General features: G+C 34.1%; 10 protein-coding genes across 10 annotated transcripts; 4 read left to right on the top strand and 6 right to left on the bottom strand.

The window, feature by feature from the left end:
* Positions 1-1,026: 1,026 nt before the first annotated feature.
* On the bottom strand, positions 1,027-1,725 carry GTT1 (bifunctional glutathione transferase/peroxidase; the record flags this gene model as incomplete). The annotated part of the gene is made up of 1 exon (XM_003668862.1): positions 1,027-1,725. The coding sequence occupies one exon, from the start codon at positions 1,723-1,725 to the stop codon at positions 1,027-1,029; it is 699 nt and encodes a 232-aa protein (XP_003668910.1).
* A 2,244-nt stretch (positions 1,726-3,969) lies between these two features.
* NDAI0B06350 (uncharacterized protein) lies at positions 3,970-5,430 on the top strand (the record flags this gene model as incomplete). Its single annotated transcript, XM_003668861.1, has 1 exon — positions 3,970-5,430. The coding sequence occupies one exon, from the start codon at positions 3,970-3,972 to the stop codon at positions 5,428-5,430; it is 1,461 nt and encodes a 486-aa protein (XP_003668909.1).
* Positions 5,431-5,803: 373 nt separating this feature from the next.
* RPN12 (proteasome regulatory particle lid subunit RPN12) lies at positions 5,804-6,598 on the bottom strand (the record flags this gene model as incomplete). The annotated part of the gene is made up of 1 exon (XM_003668860.1): positions 5,804-6,598. One exon carries the CDS (start codon positions 6,596-6,598, stop codon positions 5,804-5,806), a length of 795 nt encoding a protein of 264 aa, XP_003668908.1.
* Positions 6,599-6,878: 280 nt separating this feature from the next.
* NDAI0B06330 (uncharacterized protein) lies at positions 6,879-8,711 on the bottom strand (the record flags this gene model as incomplete). The annotated part of the gene is made up of 1 exon (XM_003668859.1): positions 6,879-8,711. The coding sequence occupies one exon, from the start codon at positions 8,709-8,711 to the stop codon at positions 6,879-6,881; it is 1,833 nt and encodes a 610-aa protein (XP_003668907.1).
* Positions 8,712-9,420: 709 nt separating this feature from the next.
* Positions 9,421-11,043, top strand: RET2 (coatomer subunit delta; the record flags this gene model as incomplete). The annotated part of the gene is made up of 1 exon (XM_003668858.1): positions 9,421-11,043. The coding sequence occupies one exon, from the start codon at positions 9,421-9,423 to the stop codon at positions 11,041-11,043; it is 1,623 nt and encodes a 540-aa protein (XP_003668906.1).
* A 470-nt stretch (positions 11,044-11,513) lies between these two features.
* On the top strand, positions 11,514-12,311 carry PRE4 (proteasome core particle subunit beta 7; the record flags this gene model as incomplete). Its single annotated transcript, XM_003668857.1, has 1 exon — positions 11,514-12,311. The coding sequence occupies one exon, from the start codon at positions 11,514-11,516 to the stop codon at positions 12,309-12,311; it is 798 nt and encodes a 265-aa protein (XP_003668905.1).
* A 237-nt stretch (positions 12,312-12,548) lies between these two features.
* On the bottom strand, positions 12,549-12,932 carry KGD4 (alpha-ketoglutarate dehydrogenase subunit KGD4; the record flags this gene model as incomplete). The annotated part of the gene is made up of 1 exon (XM_003668856.1): positions 12,549-12,932. One exon carries the CDS (start codon positions 12,930-12,932, stop codon positions 12,549-12,551), a length of 384 nt encoding a protein of 127 aa, XP_003668904.1.
* Positions 12,933-13,391: 459 nt separating this feature from the next.
* BRR6 (Brr6p) lies at positions 13,392-13,952 on the top strand (the record flags this gene model as incomplete). Its single annotated transcript, XM_003668855.1, has 1 exon — positions 13,392-13,952. The coding sequence occupies one exon, from the start codon at positions 13,392-13,394 to the stop codon at positions 13,950-13,952; it is 561 nt and encodes a 186-aa protein (XP_003668903.1).
* A 301-nt stretch (positions 13,953-14,253) lies between these two features.
* Positions 14,254-16,071, bottom strand: RMD8 (Rmd8p; the record flags this gene model as incomplete). Its single annotated transcript, XM_003668854.1, has 1 exon — positions 14,254-16,071. One exon carries the CDS (start codon positions 16,069-16,071, stop codon positions 14,254-14,256), a length of 1,818 nt encoding a protein of 605 aa, XP_003668902.1.
* Positions 16,072-16,875: 804 nt separating this feature from the next.
* On the bottom strand, positions 16,876-17,424 carry ANK1 (ankyrin repeat-containing protein ANK1; the record flags this gene model as incomplete). Its single annotated transcript, XM_003668853.1, has 1 exon — positions 16,876-17,424. One exon carries the CDS (start codon positions 17,422-17,424, stop codon positions 16,876-16,878), a length of 549 nt encoding a protein of 182 aa, XP_003668901.1.
* Positions 17,425-17,524: the final 100 nt, after the last annotated feature.

The following is a 17,524-nucleotide window of genomic DNA, read 5'->3' as shown; positions in this document are numbered from 1 at the left end:
TTGGCTTCTTTTTTAAAAATTAGAACAAGATCAACAGTATTGGTGAAGAACAGTGAGTTTTTTTTAAAGCAGAGAAGAAAAATTACCTCTGTGGGCGCTAGACCATCTAAAAAAGAATATACAGAAACGGCTGTTGAAAGAAGAAACGATTAAGACTTAGTATCAGTATACTAATTGGTCTTAAGCCAATAGATCCAATATTCGCATTTAAGTAAGTTGCTTCACACAGTAGCTCGTTTTTCTTCAAGATACTTTGCTTAAATACTTTGCAATTGAAGATACCTGACACCAAAATCCTGTTAGAATATGCGTCTGTGAAATCAATATATTTAAAATTATCAGCGGAAATTGATACAGATGTTTACAATAATGTTAAGGAAAGGAGCCATTTTTAAAATCTTTGCAAGCGAGAACTAATTAGGAAACATTTCCGAAGAATAGAGGTTATACACTTGGAGAGATTTAACAAAAACAAAACTGGAAGTGAAAACATTGTCCAAGTTTCAAAGCAAATCAGATTCAGTTAAAGTAATTTTCATATATCTTTGCCTTCAAAAGCCAATTTTATGCTAAAGATGACTATAGCTGAATGGACAGACATTTTATCACAGCTTATAGCATTATTTTGGAATTGGATCAAAGAAATTTAACCAAGTTACTCAACGAATATCGCATTACTAAAAGCATTTTTGGAGGCTATTACCATGTTTGTGTGTTACATATCAACTTCATCTTGTTTAGAAATCGGAACTGAAAAAAAGTTGAATGCCTATATTTTTTTCAAAAGCAACAATAATATTATCTACCGCCGTGATCGATATTTCAAATCACACACTGGGTCAACACAATGGAAAAATATTCCTAAATTCAGCTCAATTCCGTCGCAAGAGGTATTATCAAAACTTATATTCATAGCTTTTTAGAGATGAGCTAATAGACTACGTATGTTTATATACAAAAATAATGAGATATTTTTGCTTTAATATTTTACGGGAGTTGGATTTACTAATTCTTAAATAAAACTATCTACATTTCTTCACCAAAAGCCTTGACCTTTTCCTTAGTAATAGCATATGAATCTGTGGTTTTAATAGTATCTAACCATTTCTTAGTATTTGGATAGATTTCAGATGTAACAAAGCCACGAAGGAACGCCATTTCAACAGGGAAAGATACTAGGATATCGGCAGCACTTAGCTTCCCATCAACTAAATAACCTTTATTTTTCACAATTTCAGATTCCAGAAAGTCAAATTGATTTTTTACTTCACCCCTTGAATATGCCTCACTAAGTTTATTCACAACACTTTGCACAAAATAAGAAATAGGGAAAGATGATGACTTTTCGGCAAGCTGATAAATATATTCCATCAATAATGGAGGCTGGATAGAACCTTCTGCAAAATGGAGGTAAAATTGAATCTTTTCTGCCATATCAGGGTCGGTATTATTTAAAACGTTATCGTGATCGAAATTTTGTAACATGTATTGGAAGATGTAACCAGATTCAATTAACATTTTCTTCTTACCAGTACTTTTATCTTCGATTTCTACGATTGGAGATCTCCCTAATGGGTGGATTTTCTTCAATGAATCTGGAGCACGGCCATCGACTCTTTTGTAAGGGATGATTTCAAAGTCTAGTTTCAAAGCATCCAACAACCATAATACTCTGAATGCTCTAGATTGGTTTAACCAATGGACTCTGATAATAGAATTAGACATATTGTTTTTATATTGGTGTTTTCGTTTTGTCTCGTATGGGATCAATAGTAGTCAAAGGTATATATTTTTCAGAATTGATATTTCCCTTCCCCCCTTTTATAGAAGAAATTTCCATTGGGGTGCAAGGTAAAGTTAACTCAGCCGCGACGAAAACTTACCACTTTTTTAAATATCAAAATTTTAAAATGATAGGGTGAGGCTTCAAAGGGAGCACTAAGCTTTCTGAAAGTAAACAAATTTTAGAATAATTCTTTCAATACTTTATTTTCATGAAGCATTAGGGCTATAAAGGCCGGTTTGTTCTTATATTAACTAGATATTGTTCCTTCGTTGTCAAATTTGTTTGAGCTATGGGGCAGTTTTTGATTGATTTATCAATGATATATGCTTGTCTTCTATCTATTTCCATCTGCTTAGGAGTTATATAGAAAATATTACCGGTGCAAGTTATTAATAGAGACATAATTTAGATAGCTTATTAGTTAAGTTTGTAATAGATTTAGTACAATAAGTTAAAGTTATTACTGTTTACTTCTTTTTTATATGGTTCTATAAAACATTCATAAATATAGTACGATATTATGAAAAGCAGCTTGAAGAAATTTATCATTCTTATTTTTCTTGTTTGACAGGTCTCACTAAGCTTCTATTTCATTTTATTTTCTTCGGATAATCCCATAATAGTAAATGTGAATATTCGATATACTATTTTTAAGACTACTTAGTATGTACTGCTACTAAGTCTTAATTATTTCTTATTCCAACAAATATTCTTTCTATTTAGTATGTTCTTCGACCTACATATTTTGTTCGAACTTCGCGCCGCTGTCCAAAGTGTTAAATAGCTGTTGTTCTGTCCCACTCTGATAGTTACACCTTCACTCACGCAGGTCTTATATTTGCTTTTAGAGAAATTAACTACCTTGAACTTAAGTGCTTACAATATAACTAACTACTTTGATAGAAAGTGGTTTAAGATTGGTTAATTAATTAATTATTTAATTGGCATTAGAGTAAATATAGTACGTTTCCTATATTTACATAATTATCGCGCGTTGTTTACATTTATCCTTGTTGGTGCAGAGCGCTAACAGTTGAAGGTGTGGAAAGATTGAATTTTGTTTACTGCGCAGCATAGGACACCTTACACAAACTTCTTGAATTTATATCTTATGATGCGTATGTAAACAATTAATCAAAAACAATAACAAGGTTGACGTGTTACTTTGGGTGTTCCTTCGCAAAAAGTTGTGTATTTCTCAGAATATCAGATTATTATGTGGCGGCTTTTTTTAAGATACATTCTTGAAGGTAACTTAGTAACATAAATAGTAATTTTTTAGGTTCACTGAGCCAATGTGGAAGTTCCGAAATATTCGAGCAGCACAAAACAGGTTCTCCTCCACAATAATTAAACTGAACAAGTGACATTCCATAGGCAATACTCCTGGAATGTTTCTCAAAAACATTGCAGGAAAGTTTAGTGACGAATTAATTAAGGTGGGGGGAGGTAGCTACCCTTATGTGTTTTGGAGTTTTTAATCCAGTAATTCCAGTTTTCTTGACGAAGTTGACCTTTCCGCCACCGACTGACCTTACGTATCTTAATTTTCCAAATCTGAGACTTGGTGCATATTTCCGTTCTTCAATGGTGGTGCACTGTTGGGTTCTGTTACTCCGGAGCGGAAATAGGGTTTTTGTATACTAACTTCGGTTCCTCCCCAGAAAAAATTAAGCGCTCGAGAAATCCCCCCCGTCCCCCCTTCCCCCGCAGCTGTCAAAAAGTCCATGCAAACGTTTCTGGGCGTAGAGAACGTTTCAGTCCCTTCTCGCATAACAATAGTCTCCCCTTAAATATGGGTCTTTCTACGAATTGCTCTCGGTGGATCATACAACGTTGGAAGCTATGCGTGACAAAGTTTATCCATTTGTCCTTGTTTCCTTTGAGACATATCCGTACCTGCAACCTTTTTATGGCTTGAAATTTCTGTATAGTTGACCTCGTGGTCTTTTTTCATATGTCAATAACCTGTCAAAAAGAGTAACTCTGTATTTGAAAAAAATATATAAAAGGAGTAGATTTCTACATTGAATCAATTTCTTAAGTCTCCTTTTTTCCTTTCCAAAACTATTTTTCTTCCGGATTTACAGAACCAAGCAACTAGTACTGTAAATCCAACGATACTTTTATTGCCTTATTATTCACACAACCTTTTCAACAAACTTCTCAATTAATACAACAAAATGGTTCATTTAGGTCCAAAGAAACCACCTACTAGAAAGGGATCCATGGCAGATGTCCCTCAAGAGTTATTGAATGAATTAAAGACTTGTGAAGATATTTTCACTGTTTCTGATGAAACTTCTCGTGCTGTTGTCAAACATTTCATCAGTGAATTAAATAAAGGTTTATCCAAAGAAGGTGGTAACATTCCAATGATTCCAGGTTGGGTCATGGAATATCCATCTGGTAAAGAATCTGGTGATTTCTTGGCTATCGATTTGGGTGGAACCAACTTAAGAGTTGTTTTGGTCAAATTAGGTGGTGACCGTACTTTCGACACAACTCAATCTAAATATAAGATTCCAGATGGTATGAGAGTAACTAAAGATAGAGAAGAATTATTTGCTTTTATTGCTGACTCATTAAAGGCTTTCATTGAGGAAGTTTTCCCAGATGGTGTCACCGGTACTTTACCATTAGGTTTCACTTTTTCTTATCCAGCTTCTCAAGATAAGATTAACGAAGGTATTTTGCAAAGATGGACTAAGGGTTTCGATATTCCAAATGTTGAAGGTCATGATGTTGTTAAGCTATTGGAAAAACATTTGAAGGAACAAAAAATTCCAATTGAAATTACTGCTTTGATTAATGATACTACTGGTACTTTAGTTGCTTCTTTATACACTGATTCTGAAACAAAGATGGGTGTTATTTTCGGTACTGGTGTTAACGGTGCTTATTATGAAGATGTCGCTGATATTCCAAAATTGGAAGGAAAGTTGGCTGATGATATTCCAAAGGATGGTCCAATGGCTATCAATTGTGAGTACGGTTCTTTCGATAACGAACATCTAGTCTTGCCAAGAACTAAATATGATATTTTAGTTGATGAACAATCTCCAAGACCAGGCCAACAAACTTTTGAAAAAATGACTTCCGGTTATTACTTAGGTGAATTATTACGTCTAGTCTTAGTTGATTTACATTCTAAGGGTTTAATCTTAAAGAACCAAGATATGACTAAATTAAACCAAGAGTATATCATGGATACATCTTATCCAGCCAAGATTGAAGAAGATCCATTTGAAAACTTAGAAGATACTGACGCCTTATTGAAAAAGGACTTAGGTATCAATACTACTGTCCAAGAGCGTAAATTGATTAGACGTTTATCTGAATTGATTGCTACAAGATCTGCACATTTGTCTGTTTGTGGTATTGCTGCTATCTTCCAAAAGAGAGGTTACAAGACTGGTCATGTTGCTGCCGATGGTTCTGTTTATAAAATGTATCCAGGTTTCGTTGAAAGAGCTGCTGAAGGTCTCAGAAAGATTTACGGTTGGACCCCAGGACCAATTGACGAATATCCAATCAAAATCTGTCCTAGTGAAGATGGATCAGGAGCTGGTGGTGCTATCATTGCTGCTCTTGCTCAAAAAAGAATTGCTGCTGGTAAATCTGTTGGTATCCTTGGTGCTTAATCTAACTTAATAAATCCTAGTGTACTGTTTAATGAACAACCTTTATGAGTGAAACGAATTCATTTATTTTTCTATACAGCTGTATGTGCTATTTCATTGATATAATTATATATAGAACTTTTAATACAAATGATGATTTTTTGTAAAAGAAATAGTAGAATTAGTTAAAATAGTTTCCTTTTTCCAGCACATCTTCATGTACTACATCAATGCCGGCTTGGAGAACTAAAACACATTATCTTGACGACTGTCTCACGCTCATTTTTGCAAGAAAAATTAGTACTTTTCAGTCTATAAACGCGTTCGATTACCTAACTTAATTGGTATTTGAATTAAAATTTGTATTTATGTGCACTTGTAGTGCTCCTGCTATCTACACAATTGATTCTAAATTAATTGCATAATCCAAAGTTTTCAAAACGAAAGTAGATTTATGTTCCGTTACTTGAGGACTAGCTTCGTCTTTGAAATAAATGTTCCCATTTCGGACTTTCCAACCTCTTTCCATTCCAAATACTTCAGCTTCCTTTTCGCTATTAAAAAACAGTAAAGTCTTAACATTTGTTAGCGGCAATTCTGAATATGAAAGTTCTGTATTACAAGCAATCTCTTCTCTTATTGCGTCCATTAAAGTCTTAGTAAATACATCAAACTCCGCCACTTTAGATCCTGCTTTCAACAAATCCCAAGCTTTTTGATAAGAACCTTCCATTAGCCATCTATCTAATTCAATTGGATATGATAAAAGATCGTTTTCTTTTAAATCTGGAATATGTTTATCGACAAATTCTAATTCAGAATGGAATTTACTGACATCACCTTGAGATAATAATATTAGCATATACAAGCTTACCAGTTTAGATTTATTCTCTGAAGTTGATAAAACGTTATTATTAGAAAAATAATATAGTCTCAATTGGTCAAAATAATTCTGAAAAGATTCCAACTCTAGACTGTTGATGCTTACCAAAGCACCGATCTCTAGTATTTTCTTACTTATATTCAAATCATTGATATACACTTCATTTTGATTATTTGGGTCAGGAAGGAAAACATTGTTTTTCAAAAGTTCGATCTTAATGGGAGTAAGCAATTTCTTACAACTTTCGTAGTCTTTAGCATCAAAGGCAACACTTAAACTTTTCACTAAATCTGGTAATGATGGCATAGTTCTTGATGTATTCGATACAGATTTGCTTGTATTAGTTGGTTTTTAAATAGGGTGGCAAAACAATAAGTTGTTCATGTATATATATATATATAGAATCGACCTTTTATTTTAACCGCACCGAACATCGTTTTATACGGCTCCCAGAGAAGCTAAGTGATAGAATAGTTGTTCTGACCTCGAGCAGTAAAACAATCGGTAACGATACAAAACAGATCAATGGATGGAAGATGCAAATGTTATATCAACTATTCTAAGCTATATAGTATATGTGAGTGTATTAATCTTTGAACTGAACCCCGATTTTAACCTTTTCTGAACTTCCCCTAGATAGTTTCCTTACCTTTTTCTGTAAGGTTATAATTCTAGAACGGACAGATGCACTTGTCTTTAAATCATCTTTACTGATCCTTACAACAACTTCAAATTCTCTGACATTTCGATTATTTATAAACGTTCCATTTAAATTGGATTGCGATAATGCTTTGGGGGAGGATGATAGTAATGCTTCATCAATAGTCAAGTCTCTGAAATCATGCTTCAATTTTTTCGTATGCATAATGTAGAAATCAAAAACATCATCTCTGATGTTCCCGCCTGGATGGACACCACAGATAACATACATTATGGTTCCTATATATTTTGTCCACCATATTATTCTTTGTGCTTCAATTTTGTTACCTTCACGTAATACTAAGTCTTCCAATGCACGTACATATTTCTCTTCTTGATATGGAATATTACCACCCCATCTATTACATAGCGCAATGCCTACCAATGCTCTAACCAGATGGGACAAACCATGACAGCCTGCTATTATGCCCCTTGTTGCAATATGCAATGCAGCAGTTGGTTGTAATTCTTTAGGATATGACGCATGTACAAACGCCAAATTACATAAAGCAGGAGCAATTCTTTCTGAAATTATTTTAGGAATCTGGCTGTCCGGTAATGCTGTTCTTAATAGTTGGAGATATTTCTCAGCTAGTAATGGTGCGTAAGGTCTAGTGGCTATTATTAATGGGTCCTGTCCCCTGATTTCCCTCGGTAGGATAGAATATATAGTACCTTCTCTTACACCACCTTCACTGAAATAAATAGATTTAACATGGGGTAATGAATCAAATGCTGCACTCAAAAAGAGTCCAACTGCAGGTAGTTGTTTGGCTCTTCTTTCAGACACTTTAAAAATGGTACTACTGCTATTGCTGCTGGAGTTGTTATCTATTGTGAGAGCCGATCGTGGGGGAACCTTACCTTTTAAAAACAGGAAATCTGACATTGAAGTAAATTCTTCATTTGGAGATGAAAATCCATTGATGATAGTTTGAATTGGATACTCTATAGTTTGCGAAAGAATTAAATGACCTAAACCTCGAAAACCACCACCACGTACTATTAGATAAAAGCCACCCTTCTTTTCAGCGTCTTCAAACATCTGGTCGGGAACTCCAATCTTTTGAATGGCATTTGTATAGGCATTTTTTATTTCAAGGAAGAGATCATTGATATTTTCCAATTTTAATCTTTTCGTTAAAGTCCATGCACCATAAGGTAAAGCTACAGGTGTTGCCGAGTGTGCTATTTCACCACCTTTACATTTGATCCATGACAACTGTGTGGTGGAACCTCCCAAATCCATATAAAGGCCATTTACAGTATTATAAGATGACATTACCCCATATGCAGTAATTCGTCCCTCTTCTTCTGAAGATAATAATTCAACACCCCAATTTGTTGCCTCATGTATGGCATCTATAAATTCTTGGCAATTAATTGCTTCTCTAGTTGATTCTGTTGCGAGAACCCTGACACTTGATTCGCTGACACCAAAATCTTCACAAATTAATTTGAATCTTTTCATTGCAGCACAAATCTCTACTATAATATCGTGAGGAATTGGTCTTTTCTCCAAAGAGGAATCTTCAGAGTATTGAATCTCGTAAAGCGATATTCCTACTCGATCTTTGAACACACATGGCATGATTCTAGCATGATGAGCTGCCTTAGATGATATACTGAATCTGATACCATTTGATCCAATATCCACGATAGCACATAAATTTCTTGAAACTACTTCAGTTTCTGAATCACTGTCAGAAAATACAGACATCCCTTGACTAGAAGTTCTTTAAATAATTGCTTGAAAATTGGGAGTTTTCTGAACTTGATCCGTTTAACTAAATGGAAAAAAAATAAAATAAAAATATATGCAATGGTAACCGAAGACTACGTTAAACACTTCTATCGGCTACTGAGAAGTTTTAGTAAATGAAGTGGTTATTTTCTTCAAGATAAACAAAAAACATTATAATGAACTCTAGTGACCCATAAAGGTTGACTGACTCATCTACGACGCTTTTTCAAAATATGTAATATTATCTTATCTCTTACTGAAGGTAGTGAAATTTCATCATGGTTACAAACTTAGCACTTTCCGTGTTGAAAAAGTTCCCGTGGGAAAGAATAAAATAAAATCCAGCGTTATTCGGAGCTTCCATTTTTTCTTCCGTCTTTCCGGCCCATGTGAACAAGTAAAATGTTGCACGTGATATATACTCCACGTGACTGGCTCCCTTTGGTTCCAGATTCTGTCGGTCCATTTTTGGTGGAAAAAACGAAGCTGGAAAGGACAACAAATCTATGAATGTAATTCCTGAAAAAAGTAGGCTAATCAAATCAGTTATTCAGATTCAATCTCGATATCATTTAGAGTAACCCTTTGCACTTGAATTGATAGTCCAATTACATTTTCTTCCTTTTCAAAGAAGTAGCAAGGACAGAAAGATACAACAGCATAAGCAACTGAAAACACAAATAATATGGTCGTCTTGGCTGCTTCAATTACTACACGTCATGGTAAACCATTACTATCAAGACAATTCAGAGACCTGACTAAAGATCGTGTCATGGAATTATTATCAAATTTCCAAGGTTTGGTAGCCAACATTTCATCAGATCATACTTTTGTTGAAGATGAACATGTAAGATATGTCTATAAACCATTTGATGACTATTATATTATTTTAATTACCAATCGTCAATCTAACATTGTTCAAGATTTATCTACATTGAATCTATTTTCTCAAACTGTTAACTCATCTTTATCAAATTTTGATGAAAATGAAATTTATGATAATGCTTTTGAAATCTTGAGTTCATTCGATGAAATTGTCGTTATGGGTGGGTATAAGGAGAATTTAAATTGGAATCAAGTTGAAACTTATTTGGCCATGGAATCTCATGAGGAAAGAATCCAAAACATCATTGAACAAAATAAAGAAAGTGAAGCTACTGAAGAAAGAAAACGTCGTGCCAAAGAAATCGCCAGAAAGGAATTGGAAAGGAAAAGCGGTGTTTATCCTTCTTCCACTTTCGGAGAATCAAGTAGATTAGAAAGATTTGGTCCAAGCAGTGATCCAAACGTTAAAAATGCTTATGATAGTTATTACAGGAATGCATCAGCTGCTGCTCAGGAATCTTATTTGAATTCAAAGAAACAACAGCAACAACAACAACAACAACAATCGTCTCAAGAATACCCATATCAACCTACTACAGGAATAGGACGTAGTGCTTCGAATACTGGAGCATCTCATGTACCAAAACCTCATCGTCAACGTGAAGAAATTAAACGTACAAATAATGGTATATTGATTTTAATTAATGAAACAATCAATGCTGAATTACAACGTGACGGTTCCATAACATCATCGGAATTGAAAGGTGTCTTAGAATTACGTGTGAATGATCCAGCTTTATCACATTCTAAGATTGCATTGGTTGAATCCATGGATGTTAAGGATAAATCATTCCAATTTAAAACGCATCCAAACATTGATAAGAATCAATTTTTGTCATCTAAATTGATTTCATTAAGAGACTCAAAGAAGGCATTCCCATCAAACGATCAAAGCCTTGGTGTTTTAAGATGGAGGAAGATTTGTCCCCAAGATGATAATAGTTTGGTCCCATTATTGGTTTCTACATGGGTTAGTTCTGATCCAGGTTCAATCGACGTCACCATGGAATTTGAAATCAATGAGGAATTGTTTGATGCTGATAGTAACGTTGAATTTAAAGATTTATGCTTCAATTTCGCTAAAGAATTCGCTGACGTTACTATAATGGGAGACTCCAATGATCATAATGCAAAAGTGACGTATAAATATGGTAAACGTCCTACGATTCAAATCCCATCCCTAACAGTGGGTAATCCAGGTGTTGTTACATTCACTATAACAGATGATTATGATGATGAGGAACGATTGTTCCCTATTGACATTGAATTCAAACATGTTGTAAAAGATAACGAAACAAAGAGTTTGGCAGGCGTTGGTGTTGCCACGGTAATCACCACGAGTAGTGAAGATCAAGAAGAAGGCCAAGAATTACCGTATGACGTTGTTTTCTCATTGAGCCCTGAACAATACACTGTGGTATAAACCAAAATTTAGGAACATTTAAAGAAACTATTTGACTTATCGAATAACATACCATGATATATATATATACGTATATTAGTGTATAATTCACATGAAAATAAAATGACCGTATAAAAGACATATCAGAATAAATATAAATGTACAAGGATGTACTTTATGCATTTCTTTTTGTTCATTTGTATGTTCTCTTGTCATCTTGCTTTTACAGATTCCATTTTTGTTTACCCGGCTCTTGGTTAGGAAATTTTATTTATGTAACGTTTAACTATACATAGTGAGTTGAAATCCGGGAACTTGTTTTAATAATAATTTGCCACCCTTAGTGAATTTAACATGTAATGGACTGGCATTGAACAGTAGTCGTTAAAGGACAATAAAACCAACTGCTTCTGGTTTTACGCTCCAATTGATAACCAACTTTCCAAACTATCCAATTTTATAACAAACCTAATCAATTATAGTATACAACAATGAATCACGATCCATTTAGCTGGGGTAGACCATCTGATGAAGTCTACGGTAAATACAACACCAAGATTGCACAAGCACCTGCATATCCGACTATGAATACGCAACAACCTATTGTAACAGGTACTTCCGTCTTGTCAATGAAATACAACAACGGTGTCATCATCGCAGCCGATAATTTAGGTTCATACGGTTCATTATTAAGATTTAACGATATTGAAAGATTAATTAAAGTCGGAAAAAGCACAATTGTCGGTATATCTGGGGATATTTCCGATATGCAACATATTGAAAAATTGTTAGATGATATGGAAATTGAAAATAATTATGATAATCTATACGCAAATGATGAAGAAGCTTTAAAACCAAGTTATGTCTTTGAATATCTTGCTGCAGTCATGTACAATCGTCGATCCAAAATGAATCCTCTTTGGAACGCATTGATTGTAGCAGGTGTGGAAGATGGGAAACCTTTCTTAAGATACGTTAATCTACTCGGTGTAACGTATTCTTCCCCAACTTTAGCCACAGGGTTTGGTGCTCATTTAGCAATCCCATTATTGAGAAGAGTCATTGATAATGAATCAGATATTGCTAAGACAGACCTAGATACGGCTAAGAATACTATCTTAGAGTGTATGAAAGTGCTGTATTATAGAGACGCACGTTCTTCCAGGAAATTCTCCTTGGCTATTATTGATAATGATCAAGGTCTAATATTTGAAAAGGGTTTACAAGTAGAAAATATGAAATGGGATTTCGCTAAAAACATTAGAGGTTATGGTACTCAAAAAGAATGAATACGATTTCAACTACCAAAGCTGGAACGATATATATATATATATAGTTGTGTACTATTTATATATTAAATAAAATGAAATATAAACGTATAGTGGTGTATCTTTTTTTTTATTTGAATATATAGAAAGAAAATATAGAGTGGGTTTCCATGAGATTGAATGTCATAAGAAGAGAAAGAAAGAATAAGAATATATATATATAAGTGTAGAAAAGAACCATAGTATCCCTAAAAATGTTTACATGACACCTCCATTATTAATAAATTCCACTTCTATTTCATCAATGGTTCTAGGTCTAAATCTTTCTGGTAAATCAGAAATGGCACTCACTTCATTATCCTTTAAGGGTCTATCAAAATAAACATATCTGGAAGCATCGTCTCTCCCTGACCCTTTGGTGGTTTGCTTTGGTGTCTGTTTAAATGGCACGACAACAAATGGTTTTATATTCTTCAAATACTCTTGCACTGATATGCAATCCTGGGATCCAGGTAACATATTATTGATTGTACAAGGATGTGGAATGATTTTATTTGGATGATCTATCATAGGATGTTTGGTTCCAACAAACTTGATCATTGGAGTGTAACTCTTGGCTAATCTCACAGCACTGGATTTCATGGTTTCGAAAGGTACTGATGATGATGGTAGTGGGTCTTGGTTTCCCGGTGACACTGGATTGGATGTTGATGAAGCTGTTGAATTTAAGGGAGATCTTGGTGTTCCTTTTGATTTGGTTAAGATTCTCGAGAAATATTTGGAAACGTTATTTAAAAACGACACTTCTAATAGCTATTAAAATTTCTGTTTACTTAAAATTACTTGGAAAACTGGTATAATAGAACCCTTTTGTATTATTATTTCAAAATCCATCATCATCAAACAACTCCAACTGTTTAAATTCAACTCTACTTACGTAGTATACATCGTAACTTTTTTCCTGTTTCCATTGAAAGCGCGTTTCCGATTTGACGATTTTTTTTGCTGATTATAATCATGATAAAAAGCCTATTTTATAGACTTACTCAATGGCCGTAAGTGGGTTTCGTCTGTGGAAGAGATGTCCTTATCAGAGACAGCATGGATTCAGATTCAAGTAATCAGCTGTCACCTATTTTAAACCCATTGAAAACTGACTCCGGTAACGATAAATTACAAATACCAAGAAACGATAATGACCCAACAGTATGGGCTGAATATTTTCAACTTGCATTCAATGTTTTAGTAGCATCAATAACCCTATTTCTATTCATAAAATTCCTATATATGGTTAACAGAGATGTCGATTCTAAGGTCCAAATGCTGATATTATCAGATATCTATAAAATTGAAAAATGTAAACATGATTATGAAATGAATCAATGTGATCTCAAGACAAGAGTACCGGCATTGGAAGACCAGTGTAATGAGTGGTTTCATTGTTTCCAACCAAATTCTACAGTTAACGTGACAGGAAGTTCAAGCATATTATGGGCCCAAACTTTAGCTGAAGTTGTTAATGCCTTCGTGGAACCTATATCTATAAGGACTCTATTAGTCTTGTTGCTTTCAACATGTTCCATTATTATAGTGACGAATGTAGCATTCGGCTCTTATAGAGTATCGTATAGGTATAATAATGAAAATAACCCTAGAACATAATATCTTTCCATTACGCAGTTTTACTTATGGAAAACTAGAAAGTTTGTATTAGAATCAGATCCATGGACTGTCGCCTTCGATGATCAAATCAAATAAAAAACGTACTGTTTTTTCACAACTGATCCCATGTATCACTGCGTCACCAGTATTAGGCTATCGTAGTATAAAAGAGTAGATCTACGCTGTGTGATGATGATCAAAACTATAACTCTGTGCCACCAGAAAGGAACAACATGGTACTGAAATCGATGAAGTATACTAATTTTGCCTTAGTATATTGATATTTCTAACAACTATTTATTCAGCGATTATGTATAATTATATAACGAACAAATATTTCACTTAAAGAAAAGAATAGACCGACAATAATGGCAATGACAAACCACCATGTAAACCTCGCAATGTTTTTCTCTGCCACAGAATCCACACATATATCGAAAAATTCCAAAAAGACAATACATCTATCATTTAGTACTTGAACACGTTGATCAATTTCTAAATATTCTCTCATGGCAATATATAATGGCGAAAGACTAGGTTCAGTGGACCAAAAAAATTCCGGTGAATCTAATATACTGGACGAAAGATTAACATCAACCCGTAGTTTAAATAATTTACCAGATTTCTTCAATAATTGACTTCTTTTAAGTCCCAATGTTCCATACAAAGCTAATCTTTTCGGTAATTTTGTGATTGATGTTAACAGTGGGGATATTCTTGATTCAAATCTTGATAATTTGGAGGATTGCGCAATGGCATGTGATAAAGTTAATTCAATCATATGATCTCCAGATCGTAGCGTGACAATATCATTAAATATCCGAGGTCGTTCAGTGTTTTTATCATAACCAAAGTGGAATTGTTCTGTTTCAATATCTTGTTCATCTAATGGTCTAATGACAAGATTCCTTCTATAATATGAGAAAGTAATATCACCAAGTAAGTTTTTCTCTTGCACTTCAGTAAAATTCCAAAATACAATGACACCATAATGGAACACAAAGATTTCAGCATGTTGATCTCCGTTAGCAGCCACTTGAGAAGAATTCATTGCTATGTTAGTTGGAACGATATTCAATCTTTCATTTTGTTCACGTAATTTCTGTTCAATGGGTGTCTCTTCTGCAAAAAACTGAGGCTCACTTGGATTGAATGCATCTGGATTTGTAGGAGGTACAGGTAAATGTGTCGGTATAGGTTGGTTTTCAACATTTTCCATTGGAGGTGACGTTGGATTTAATTCATAATTATTATTTGCATCTTCTAACGTTTCAACACCTGAAAAATATTCATAATGATGATCTCTTTGTTCACTTGTATCTATTAACTTATCAATCAATGTCATACCACCAACGAATTTCTTGGAAACATTTGATTTGATTCTAAATCCATCTTTGCCAGGTAACAAGGGCAAGGTATAGGCAACATATAAACATTCGTCATACATTCTAGGGGATACTTCGTGTGTATCTTGAAGAAACTTCGAAAGAAGACTTAAGTTGAAACCTTCTGCGACATTGTATGCTGTGATCCTTGCTAATTTATGCGTTCTTGGTTCGGGTTGGTAATATTCATCATTATATTTGGGTATAGGTGTATGACGTTTCCTGTCAAGACCACTACTTATATTCCCTCGTATATCATCTTTACTAACATTGTCACCTTCTTCTGGAATCAATACCAATCTTTGAGAAGTCTTGGAGGTTCTTGAAGGTAATGGGTTAATTGTTTTTCTTTGGTATTGAGAACGAGAATGAGCACGATCAGTTACTAATGGTGATCTCTCCAAAGACGAGTTGGACAAACGTTCTTCTCTACGACCAGAGGGAACATCTGAACTATCCGATAGGATGTTATCAATGGAGACATCACTGAATCTACCCCCACCGCCGCTGGGATGTCTTCCTCTGAGTTCAGCATTAGAATTAGTTGCGTTATAACGATATGATTTATTTCGAGGTAGACGATGTTCGTCTCTGTTAAGAACACCAGCAGCATGACCAGCAAATGGTGCACTGAGTCTGTTTTTAGAAGTACGAGAATCGGTAACTAAAATAGAGGGAGATCTCTTAGCCATTGGTCTGACGCGACCATTCCCTTCAGTATTTGTAGTTGACATATCTAAGTCTGCCTGCGTAGCCTGCCAAAAAACGGTGTATATTTAGTATATGTTGGTTCTTAACTATAAACTCCTTCTTCACGATTCAATCGCACGTTTATGTGCTTTTTTCCTCCCTCTTGTTTTATCTAACTGTACTTTAGATATTAATAAGCTTAAGACTGTGTATCTTTACTTAAAAGGGACGCTTACAGAATCAAGAACGTACCTTATAGAGCTATGCGAAATATAATAATGAACAACGATCTGTGACAAAGAAACTGTGCTTATTGCCAACAATGTTGTTCTAAAATAACCCCAATAATTTAGAATAAAATATTTAATTGTTTAAGTCCCTTTATTGTCTTATTTTCTTTTGAAGCACTCTAAATTTCTCATTTACTTTGCTAACTAAGTACCTTCATATTTTGATTTGATTTTTAATAAATTGAGTTTGAAAAATAAATAAAAAATGATTGAAAAAACTACAAAGAAGTTTAGATGAATTTTGCCCTTATATTTAGTAAATATTTATTGTATACAGCAACCATTGTTGGATTTACCTTACAAACTAATTTAATATGTAAGTTCTACGGTCGTTGCTCCTTTAACTTCACAAACGGTAAATGTAACAGAGTATAATAAGCACAAAGTTAATTTTATAAGTAACATCATAAATGTTGTCATTTTATTGTATGCTTCTTTGAGTATAACATTAATATTGACCTCTACATACAATGTCAATAAGTCTATATTTTTATATTCAGACATATGTATCATTACACATCATATAAGCTTTTCAAGGTTCAGAGACATAATATATTTCTAGTTTGCCTTGATAGGGACATCTTCATCATCTGGACCATCATCAATTAGCTCTTCCTCTTCTCCTTCTTCATTTTCTATATTTCCTCTATTGTCAGCTGCCAATTCCGCACCTTGTAACAGATCAATTAAACTGTCAAAATCATCACCATGGATCAAGTCAATTGGTTTTTGATTATGATTGTTTCTTATTCTTGGATCGGCACCAACTTCAATCAGGTTTTGCGCAATGAATTCACCATGTTCTGGTTCATCTTGTGCGTATCTTACAGCACTATGTAATGGCGTATCACCATCCATATCATTTTTAGGATCGATCTCAATGTCACCTTCTTGATCTAGTATTTTATCTAAGACTTCCCATGATCCATATTTGCAACTTAAATGCAATGCAGTGTTTCCTAAGGGGTCCTTCGCGGTATTTATTAGATCAGCTATTTTTTCTTCATCATTGTCTAAAGTTGTAAATATTTGTTCTAACAGATCAACATTATTTCTTCTGGAAGCATCCAATAATTGTTCTTTCAAAGAGGCACCTTCAACACTCATAATTCCAACACGTAATATAGTCTATATGTAATCTATTTACTCATAACTTGTACATGTTTTACTTACGAACATCAATAGGTAAAACTCCTATAGTATATAA

This window comes from Naumovozyma dairenensis, chromosome 2 (assembly GCF_000227115.2).
Source record: "Naumovozyma dairenensis CBS 421 chromosome 2, complete genome".
Taxonomy (NCBI): Eukaryota; Fungi; Ascomycota; class Saccharomycetes; order Saccharomycetales; family Saccharomycetaceae; genus Naumovozyma; species Naumovozyma dairenensis.
The sequence above is the reverse complement of the archived record's forward strand: the minus strand, read 5'-3'. Positions and strand labels throughout refer to the sequence as shown.